Here is an 11,649-nt window from a genome sequence, read left to right on the forward strand (position 1 = left end):
CTGGATTTTTTTCCCTTTTTTTTTCTCTTGAGCTCTGGAGATGAAGCGTAAATCTAACCCAGTGTACACAGTTGCAGGACAAAATGTCCTGCCATGATGATTAAGTACAATGCGCTCGACAATTCACAAAGCCGTTCCAGGATGAACTTGTACCTGATTTTTCCTGAAACTTACCTTTCTTGAATTGGAATATGTTTTGGTTTGGTTTGGTTTGGTTTTTTATCGGATTTATGGCCACTAGGTGGCAATACTTATGTGTGTAATCAGTTCTCCATGGCTGAGAGTTTTAACATTTTGTCAGAGTATATTTTTAACTTTCTTCTACATCTTTCGTTATGAAACTCTTTGAAAACTATTTTTCTGTGATGTAGGAGAACTGGTGAAACTGTTTCCAAAACTACATTATTTTTCCCCCAACAACTTTTCTCTCTATTGAGACTCACCAAATAAAAGCTTTATTATTTAGATTATTGTTTAGTGAAATCAATTTTTCCTCAGTTTTGCAAGGAAAGATTGTTTTACTGAGAAAAAAATCCAGGTGTTCAGAAGCTCTTAAAAGAAAATCAACCTTTAAAAAATTATTAATTAACATATTATTTTATTCATGCTGGGTATATGCATTTTTCGTTCCCATCAGCCATGTTTTCTAAGTTGTGCTGTGCCATGTTCGTGATGTTATATAACTGGATACTGCTGGGTTTTAAAATCTCACCTTGCTGAGATTAAAATAATCTTTAAAATTTTTAGTTTGTTGAATGTCTCTTAGTTGCCATAAAGCTTTGCAGGGGAAGCTGAGCTTCATGACAGGAATTATTGCAGTAAGGCTATAGAAGAAGAGATTTTTCCCAATGCAGAAAGAACTGCTATATGTTGCATGTCAGGAAATCAAGCTTGAAATCGCTCCTGAAGAATTTATTGGAAATCAGCAAACACACAAAAATGTTTAAAGTGTATGATTGCCAAGTGTACTTACACGAGTAAAGCATCTCTTCCCCTAAAATTGTAAGCAGTTCATTATACTGTAAAAAACCAGATTTTTCAATATTTCCTCATATTCAAACCTACTAAGATGTTACCTTTTCCCCAAGAAAGACAAGAAGTACAAGAGGGAGTAGAGACATAGTTACCTGGTCACCAGAAAACTAGTGCTAATAACTACATCATCCTAAGAAACCTTTCCCACTCCTATAATTACGCTGGCAATGGCCCTACTCCCCTCCACGTGCAATTTTTAGAAATAGGTGTTACACTAAAATACTGCTAGGGGGCGCTCTGGTGCAGTTTTTAAATCACATTTTCTTTTTTTCTTCAGTGTTTAAATTACATTTTCTTCAGCTAGAAGAAAAATGAGTCACTCACATCATTGTTTTGGTTTTCAAAAAATAGAAAATTGCATTTTTGTTAGAGGCACACAGAGGTACCTGAGACTATTTTCTGTTGTCCTTCTCACTTGTTACTTGGGAGAAAAGCCTGACCCACACCTGGCTTTCAGGGACTTTCAGTACATTTCAGGTGTTAGAAAGTGAGAAGGTCTCCCTCAACCTCCTCTTCTCCAGTCTGAATACCCCCTGCTGCATCAGCCACTCCTCCCACACTTGTGCTTCAGACCCTTCCCCAGCTCCATTTCCTTCTCTGGACACACTCTAGTCCCCCTCAGTGTCCTTCCTGCTGTGAGGAAACAAAGCTGAACACAAGATTCCAGCTGTGGCCTCACCAGTGCCCCCAGCACAGGGGGATGGCCACTGCCCTGCTCCTGCTGGCCACTGCCCGGCTCCTGCTGGCCACACCATTGCTGACACAAGCCCGGTGCCATTGGCCTTCTTGGCCACCTGGGCACACTCCAGCTCGTGTCCAGCCCTTGAAAACCTGCACCCCCAGGTCCTCTCCCATCCAGCAGTTTGCCAGACACGCTGTCCCAGCCTGGAGCTGCAGGCGGTTCCTGTGACCCAAGGGCAGGACCCAGCACTTGGCCTTGTTGAACCTCACACAACTGGCCCTGGCCCGTGGATCCAGAAGACAGTGCAGATCCTTCCGCAGGGCCTTCCTGCCCTCCAGCAGAACAGCACTCACGCCCAACTTGGTGTTGTCCTCAAACTGACTAAAGGAGCTCTTGGATTCCCTCAAGAGCTCAGATCATCACCAAAGGTAAAAAACAGTACAGTACAGAGCCCTCAGTACAGAGTCCTGGGGGACACCACTAGGCACCAGCTGCCTGCTGCAAGGAATTCCATTCACCAGCACTCTCTGGGCCAGGCCAGCAGCCAGTTTTTAACTCAAGAACAGAGCGTCAAAGCCACAAGCAGCTGGTGTCTCCAGGAGAGTTCTGTGGGACACAGTGTTAAAGACTTTATTCCAAAATGCAGGAAGTCAACATTTCTGGACTTTCCCTCGTCCACTAAGAGGGGCACTGTGTTACAGAAGGAGATTGGGTCGGGCGGTTACACCTTTGACGAACCCATGCTGGCTGGGCATGATCCCCTGGATCTCCTGGAGGTGCCATGTGATGGCACATGTGCTTCCCCAAGCACCAAGGTCAGGTTGACAGGCCTGCAGTTTCCTGGTTTCTCATTTGAACCCTTACACACAAACCAGGAACCTCCTAAGTTGCTTCCTCTCTACTGTGTAGTGTTTCCAGCACATGTCTGGAATGTCATCCTCCTTGCTTCTGCAGCATCTCTTCTTGAGTCCAAGTATGCACGCAGGGTGGGCACCTTCAACAGTCCTTCTTGGCATCCTTGTCCTCCCTTAACATTAGCCAAGACTCCCACCCCTGATCCCCATAGGGTCTCCCTACCTTGAGCTTGCCTTGTGGCTGTGACTGTGGGAAAGATGGGGAAGTGGATCCAGCAGAGCCAGTACATGTGGAAAGCTATGTTTCTTCAAGCTGCATGATGGCGAACAGGCTGAAGGACTTCTGGGAGGTAAGTAGTGTTTCTTACACAGTGCTCCCCCTCTTCTTAAGCTTTATAACATATTGAAAAACTGGCTGCACAACAATATCCCCAAGAGAACTTTGAAATCCTGTTCTCTGCAGCAGGGGATCAAGTCTGTTCTAGCCCCAGAAAATCAAGGTGATCTCCTGGAAGCCCCCAGGTCAGATTTATGAAAGGTGCAAGAAGAACATTTCAATATCTTACATCAATTAGCATCAACATTTACTGACAGCTAGGACAAACCAGCCATAAAACTGCAGGACATTAAGAAAAGAGAAGGGTTGCTACTGATGTGGTCTAATTCTTGGAAGCCCTAAGAAGTGACATGAATGCTTTCTCTCCCCAGAAGTTGGGTAAAACTCATTCATGTTTTTAGAGATGTCTTTCTAGAGCTGTATGTTTTGATTGCTTTCTGTTACTTTAGTATATTTGCTTGAGAGGCATTGTTTCAACAGTGTGTCAAGTGAATTGCTATATATCAGGGTTCTTAGCTTTGGATCCATTTCTAATTAGGTCCTGGCCCCAAAAATCAGATTCTCATATTTTTCTCTGTACTCAATAGGCTGTGCTTTCTTGTGTGACTATTTTGAGATATTACAGAGAACAAAGAAAAGGAATAGACCTCACACACCATATTAAGCAGTTGGGATATTTTGTTTTATGAACTCATGAGATTAACCAGATAACTGGAATGAAAACAGCTGCTTGCCAGGGCTATGGTTAAGCCAAGTCTGACATTGTGTATTTTATGGGGCTGGAGAGCACAACCCTAAGAACTACCAGCTGAGCAATAAGAACACACAGTTTGATAAGCTGTTTTTAATATATAGTATCTTGTTTCTCTGACTGTTGTCAGAAGATTACTGTTCTGATGTCATATGGTCATGTGATTTAACATAATATGACAGATCAATCAATCCTTTCCATCAGATGGAGAAATGAGTGTTAATTAAGTTTTCTATTTACAGGCCTTTTCCTATAGACCCCAGACCTGCTCTGGTACTGCATTTTTACACATATATTTTGCACCAGCATGGTTGAGAGAATCCTGAAATAAATTCAGAGAGTAGCCATCTGGAGAAACATGTACATGTTGACCTTTTTCAACAGAAGCATTCAGAGCATAAAACCTATTCAGATGTGATTTTTGTCTTGTCTTAGCTATATTTGCTATATTGGGCTGTGCCTGAATTGTAGCAAGATTTATCTGGATACTATAGTGGAAGTTTTAAAACCTTAGTTTTTGTCACCATAGTGGATCTGGTTCTCCTGCTTGGAGAAGAGCACCCATTGAAGCCAGGAGACCCATTTACATACGTGTTTTTACTGCTGCAATGAATTAATTGAAATTGGGGGATTTGAAATGTAGTCAAAGTGTTATGTAAATTTTTGTATTTTGCTGAGGCTTTATTAGCAGATCTGTCATATTTTATTTCTTCATAGTTTTAGCCATAGTCACTTTGCTTACAGGTGCAGCTTGAAACTGGAAGTGATAAAAGCACAGCATGAAATTATAAATATTGAGGACTGAGGAGAAGGTGTGTTTGTTAAAAGCATTTGAAGAACTTCAGATATGTTCATGGGGTTTACTAATCACCTTAAACTTACCACTAGGTCCTCAGCCATCAGCAGACACTTGTCATAGGATGGTAAATTCTTCTCAAAATGGTCTCTGCAGTGTCATGACAGTTATCTGCTTTAAGACCTGTGGACCTGACCAGACTGCTTGATGAAGCAAGTAAGGTGACCTGCCCTATTACAAGCTGCAAAGCCATTGGTGTCTGGGATTCATCCGGAGCAGTCAATCAACATTAATGGATGTGCTTTAAAAGTAAATTACCAAGCACAAGGTTGTGGGCAGATTAGGGGCTCCTACATAGCGTGTACACCCCAGTAGGGGACACAGACTGTAATAACCCAAATAAAGTGTCTGTGAATAAGGCTTCAACAGGCAGAAAGGCTGTTCTGGTCCTAGGGGAGGGAGGTCATGTGAAAAGGATGAGACCACCACCTTCCCTTGCTCAGCCAGCAGCTGATGACTAGAGGCCAGCATTGCAGTTGGATTTACAGTTGGTATGTTGCTCTTGCTGGATAGATACATCTCTCTTCTCTTGAGATACTAAAAAATTCATGCTCCAAGTGAAGCAGGGATCTTTGAACTGCACGTTCATCTTCCTTTTCTTTAACTACTGGTTACTAGAGTATTCTGTCTTTATTTAATGAAACTTTTCCACAAGGAGAGTGGTGCAGCCCTTGGACAAGTCAACATGCACAGATTGTGGAACCTCCATCATGGAACACTCTCCTGAGTTTTGAGGTCAGATTCTTTTGGAGTCCTAAATGTGACTAATTTAAATTTGAAGTCACTGGAGTCAATCTGTTTTTTTCTCTAAAATTGTTACAAATAGACCAACAGGTAACTCCTTTAGTCATGCTTGTTGCTTGTGTTATTAAAACTGGCAGGTTTCCATTTTGTTTAATTTTATGTACTTGACACTTCAACAAGAGCAGAGGTTCACTGTTCTGCAGCCAATCCTGTCCCCAGGAGCAGGGTCTAGAAATGTCTATAGTTCTTTGAGCTTCTTTTTGTTCTGAGGATTAAGCCTTTATTCTTCCACCCTTGTATTTGCAGCTTGACTGAAGAGTCTAAGTTAAGAAAGACTTTACTTCCACAACCAAGACAGGTATATAGGAGAAGTTTTCTAGCAACTCGAACTCACTGGGGTTACTTCTTTCATTGGTGGCTCAAAAGGAAGCAGGCTTAGGAGCCCCAGCCATGCACTGAAGTTTGGGGAGGGATGAAGCCAGACCAGCAGATTTGTGAGTCTGGCTTTGCATGTGCTTGTACACATAGTTTTTTGTTAAGTGAAACATAAATCTACTTGAGTATGTGCAGCATTTGAGCCTATACTTACACCTACTTGGAGCTGAAATCCCTCAAAAGAAGATAGTCATTGTGCTAATATTATACATGCTTTAGTGGAACAGGTAAGTTTAGTCTGATTTCACTTAAAGCAAAACCCTCCTCTTGTAAGCCGTATATATGAAAAAGCTGATTGTTCTGATTTATGTGGAGTGGCTGCTAATCTCAAAAGGTAATATGATGTCTCAGTTTGGGAACAATGCTGTAATAATTTTGTGATGACTAACTGCTCATTGTGAAATTTTCCCAAGCTACCTTTGTTAAGACTAGTAGAGTCCCAAGAAATACAAAGGTGTTTTCTCAAGACTTTAGAATGAGATATCTGAACTATTTGTGTCACCTTGGAGTTAAGCAAGAAACTTGGCGGCAAATATTTCTGTATCAATTTTCAGTTGTTCTTAGAGTTTGAGACATGTTCTGCATTTTCCCATTACACTTTGATTATAATTTGCAGAAGAACTCCTGTATATTACCTGAGGATTTAAAGAACTTCTATCTGATGACTGATGGCTTCCAGATGACCTGGAGTGTGAAGACTGATGGTGAGTCCCTGTGTTCGCCTCCAGCGACAAGCTCAATTCATTGCATTTAGTCCTTCCTTTACAGAATCTCTTTAATTGCAAACTTACTTTCTGCCCAATCAATACACATCTCTCAGGGCAAAATCTATTGCTTGCATGTTCCGTTATCCTACAGAAGAGGTGCAAACACTCTTTCTTTCTGGCAAGAAACTAATTATTCATTACATAAATTTTATTCTGTAATGCACTGGCCATCTGTTGACACTAAGATTTAGGTGTGTCATTTAAACCTCATACCTCACTCCCTCTGTAGTTCATATAGAGAGAAACAGCTGTAGCTCATTATCCCATTATAAATCAGTAGGAACAGTCACCCTCTGATAATACTTCTTTTTCATTCAAATGTATATGTACATGTTGGACCCTGATTCTGCTTTCCACCAGCTAAAGTCCAAGCTTCATTTTCCATCCTTGTTCAGGAAAAATCAAGTAGTTTGTTCACTCTGCAGCTGTTATCCTGGCTCTCTTTGCTTTCCGGCAGGATTCTCCAATTGCGCTGCAGACACTGCTCACTTCTGGAGATCGGTGTCAAATGTAGGGTCTTCCTCAGGAAGTGAAATAACATTTCAGAAACAGTTCACATCAGTGCTTTAGCACCTGCACAACTCCCATCATGTTTCAAGTGGGACTTATGACCTCTGAGGAGTCTTGTTTTCAGGGCTCACAAGTGCATGGAGACCAAGGCTGCTGGTACAGCTGTCTTATTTGCGCAAACATCCAGCAGTGTCTTCTGAGACCCATCACACTGGCACATGGCTGAACAGGGTGCTTGCTGCCTTGATGTCTGGTAACAGTCTGAGTCCTCAGAAGCTCAAGTCCTGTAGGATTCTTTCAGGAGCACCCACATGTTGATGTTGATAAAATCCTCTGTGGAAGTGGAAACCAAGAGGATGTACCCTGAACAGGTACATGGAGCAGAAGAGGACAAACTGCCCAGTAAGCTGTGAATGTATGGGGTGGTTTCAGATAGGAAGGGCAGTAGCAGGGAAAAGAACTCTGAGGAAAAGGCTGTAGCGAAAATCCTGTAGCCAGGATTTTTAATTTTTCACAGGACTGAGCTAACAGCTGCAGCACAGTCCTTGCCAGCAGGTAATTCCCTTACCTTTATAGCTCTGAGATGGTGTTGCATCACATGTAAGTGGGAGTCGGTGTTTGAAAAAGCCTCATTTTTGCTCTTGTAGAGCCTTACTTAAGTTAAATGTCCAAATCTGCTGGGTATAACCATTCTTCACCCCACAGAGGTTGATGTCTGGAGGCAAATAAATGCCTCCCATGCTTTCCTGACACTGGATGTGATTAATGATTGGTTTTGTTGCAGATACTCCAATGCCCCTGGGCTCCATGGTGATTAACAGTGTCTCAAAGCTGTGTCGCCTTGGGGGTTCCTCTATGTACACTCTACCTAGTGCTCCAACTCTCGCTGACCTGGAAGATGACACAGATGAGGAAGGTAAGGCACTGTTAACAGGCTAGAAAACCTGCTCTGTTCCATCCCTTTTGTTCTAATTATATTAGAATATAGCACAAAATATGTATACCAAAACACTTTCCACCAGGTTGCTCAGAGCTCCATCCAACATAGCCTTAAACATTTCCAGGGCTGGGAGTATCCACAATTTCTCCAGGCATCCTGTGCCATTGCCACATCACCCTCACATAAGGAATTTTTTCCTAATATCTAATGTAAATCTGCCTTCTATCAGTGTGAACCCACTCCCCTTTATCCTGTCCCTACATATCCTTGTAAAAAGTCTCTCTCCATCTTTCTTGTTGGCTTCTTTACAGGTACTGGAAGGCCACAATTAGGTCACCCTGAAGCCTTCTCTTTTCCAGGCTGAACAAACCCAATCCTCTTAGCACCTTAGCTATCCCTCACAGCAGGGAAATAGGAACAAGATGATCTTTAAAGTCTCTTCCATACAGCAACAGAAAAGATTGCTCCAAGTAGATGGGGATTACTTGGTCTAGCAACCTGGTCTGGAGAAGGGTGTCCCTGTCCATGTCAGGGCAGTTGGAGCAAGATGATCTTTAAGGTCCATTTCCAGCCCAAACCATTCTATGATTCAGTGACTCTCTGTCTCCTAGGCTAGATCTATTATATTTCTTATTAGTTCCCTATAGCCTTGGCTGTATGGTAGGTCTGTATGCTGTGAATGTAGTGCGGATTAGTGTTATTTGCATCGTCTTTTAACAGACTATTCTGCCTTTTCCCTGTTTAAACTTTCACCTGAGCCTTACCCTAGTGATTCAGTTTCCAAAATATTTGTGTGCTTAAGGTGTTAAATGAACAAAAGAGAACAGGTTTTGCTTTGGTAGTGAAGACAGCTGGAATTAGTATGTACATATAACTATGAGGCTACCCTGCCTAAAAATGTTGGGAATGCTGCTATTTGGAGAGAATAAAAAAGAAAAAGAAAGCCCATTCATTTTGTCAGAGCTCTCACATCCAGCTGGCAAAATCAAGAGGATAAGAACATAGCCAGGTGTCACACCAATTTCTTAAAAGAATACTATTTAGTTTCAATCTTGTCTCTGAATCTCCATAAGATCTTCTAGCTTCTAAGTGTGGGTGAAAGTAGTTTTGACATTCCAGTTTGGCTGCAGCCCTGATCTTCTAGAAATGCTCAGTGATGGTTGAGGGTCTTGAGTAAGAGTCAGATGTGGCCGTTGAGAAGGATGCTAATGTCACTGGAATGTATGGATAAATATATATCTCTGCAATTTCACTGTAGTCTTGTTGCAAGAGAAAAAGAATAAATTGTTCTCCCTGTCCTTAGAAAAAAATTAATCATGACAGAAAAATGAATCATATATACAACAGAAATAATGGGCTTCAGTTGTAGCAGGGAAGATCCATAAGGAAAACTTCTAAGTGATAAGTGATGGATTTGGGTTGAGTACCTAGAGATTGTGCCTGTGCCTTCTCTAACACTGGAGAACTTTAAGAAAAGATTAGACAAACCTCAGGGGTGATATCTGTAAACCTTGACTTGCTTAATGCCAGTGAGGAAATAGAATTCAGCTTATCTATTTTCAGGCATCTGATTTTGACTCTGTGGTTTGTTTTCCTAACAGATGAAATTTCTTCTCATTTTTTGGTTTTTTTTTTTTTGCTTGTTTTTATTTTAAACTTAGGGAATTTAATCAGTTCTTCAGCTCTTCATCAACTGATTTATTAATGTATAAAACAGACAGACTCTTTGCAACTGAATCACAGTTTTTCAAACATGTTTCATAATCTTTTTCCTTGGTTTCAGGTAATGGAGACAAACCAGAGAAGCCACACTTTGATTCTCGTAGTCTTATCTTTGAATTAGACCCATGCAATGGGAATGGGAAAGTCTGTCTTGTTTATAAGCATGCTGAACCAGGTAAGACTGAAAAAAGAAAAGTTAGCCATTTCTTGTTGTGGATTCTATCTGGAGGCCACATGTGGAAAGTTATCTTGTATTTTTGATCTTCTTTGCAATTTTTAAGGGAAACTTTTACTGAGATGTCCTGTCTCCACTGAAGTCAGGAGCTAAATCTTAACTAGATCTAACATTTTCACTCCTTTTAGTGTTGGAGTCTGAGTTATAACTTACGATTTCTGTGTGCATAGAAGCAGGGAAGTATTCACCTGAGACCTACAGACAATTGAATTAAAATAATAGAGAGCTCCACTAATCTGGTTACTTGCATGTCTTGGAACAAAGCTGTTACATTTTGATGAGAAAGGGTATAACTCTGCTTAGAAACAAAATGTAGATAGTAAAAAAAGCTGAGACAGCCACCTTGTGTACAGATGCAGGGTCTCCAGGTCCTAACTAGGCCAAAATGTGGCAGGAAGGGTTAATGGGAGGGTGAGAAATGGGAGCTGAGATGTTCTTTTTGACAGAGACAACTCTTATCAGTGAGAGAATAGTGAAACACCCAAGGCACTTCTAAAATAGTTGTCATCTGACACAGTGCACAGATGTATGTGTGTTTACTGTGTAGGGTTGTGCAATTGCAATATACAGCTTCTTAAGAAAAATCTTAGGTTATTATCTAGTGCCTTTCACTGTGTGTGACGACAACTGCCACGGCAGGAAGTCCTTGGCCTCTTGCCTCCTCATGTTAGTGATTTCAGCACATGCAGTGGATAACCTGGGCAAGGGAAGGGAGCATTGGTTACAGGTGTTAATGTCAACAGTGTCTGTTTAAATGATAGTGTTCAGCATCTCAATCTCCCAAAAAAAAAACAACTTCTTTTTATATTACAAAGAATGTCACCACCAGAGAAATATTTGATCACTGTGGAAAGATTTTGCAGAACGTGTTTTTGTTGGCAGAATATACTACCATGATTTTCAGGCTCTGGACTATTCAGTAATCTAGATCACTGACAATTGAGTTAGTTGCTTCTTACTTTGTGGGGCAGATAAATGTTTGCCATTATTGGACTTTGAACATATACTACAAAGTTGTTAATGTCCAAGAATGTTCCATGTAGCATGTCACTCCCAGATTGTGAAAGAACAGCATAACATTCATTGTCCAGCACACAGCTAGTCAAATACACCATTCAGTGGGTGAACACTGGATGATGGGTAGGACACAAAAGTTTATAGTAAATAGGGCTAAATAGTAAATAGTTATCGCATCAGGCTGACAGCTGGTCACTGGTGGAGTTCTGCAGGGCTCCATCTTAGGCCCAGTGCTTTTCAGTGTCTTCATGAACAGCTTGGACACAGGACTGGAAGAGGTACTAAGTTTGTCCATTATACTAAAGTGGGAGGAGTTGATGTATCCCTTGAAAGCCCTGCAAAGTGACCTCAACAAATTAGAAGAGATGTGCAATCACCAACCATATGAAGTTTAACAAAGACAAGTTCTGGATTCTGCACCTGGGCTGGAACAAGCCTGGAGATACATAAAACAGCCCTATCTGATGAGTGTGTTGTGTCCTCCCACCTTACAATGGCCAGGGGTTAATCTTAATATTTCAAAGCAGCAGTGTAATTTGTGCTTGTTTTATTCTAGTGGTCTCCCAGGACACAGAGATCTGGTTCCTGGACAGAGCTCTGTATTGGCATTTCCTCACCAAAACCTTCACAGCCTACTACCGCCTGCTCATCACCCACCTGGGTCTTCCACAGTGGCAGTATGCCTTCACCAGCTATGGAGTCAGCCCCCAGGCCAAGGTAGGACAGCAGAGTCCAGCCTGTCAGTATTTTGCATAAGTATAGAC

General features: G+C 41.6%; 1 protein-coding gene across 3 annotated transcripts in view; it reads left to right on the forward strand.

The window, feature by feature from the left end:
• The window catches only part of TPGS2 (tubulin polyglutamylase complex subunit 2), a 50,157-nt gene that overhangs the window by 6,278 nt on the left and 32,230 nt on the right, over positions 1 to 11,649 (forward strand). For 2 of the 3 annotated variants that reach the window (XM_085567785.1, XM_085567784.1), the window contains exons 3-7: positions 2,784 to 2,921; positions 6,311 to 6,398; positions 7,756 to 7,887; positions 9,695 to 9,808; positions 11,442 to 11,602. In XM_085567785.1, coding sequence (XP_085423911.1) covers positions 2,784 to 2,921; positions 6,311 to 6,398; positions 7,756 to 7,887; positions 9,695 to 9,808; positions 11,442 to 11,602 — 633 coding nt within the window. The remainder of the gene's footprint in view (positions 1 to 2,783; positions 2,922 to 6,310; positions 6,399 to 7,755; positions 7,888 to 9,694; positions 9,809 to 11,441; positions 11,603 to 11,649) is intronic. The other variant, XM_021538944.4, reaches the window with a different exon arrangement.

The sequence above is a fragment of the Lonchura striata genome, chromosome Z (genome assembly GCF_050655825.1).
Source record: "Lonchura striata isolate lonStrDom1 chromosome Z, ASM5065582v1, whole genome shotgun sequence".
NCBI classification, from domain to species: domain Eukaryota; kingdom Metazoa; phylum Chordata; class Aves; order Passeriformes; family Estrildidae; genus Lonchura; species Lonchura striata.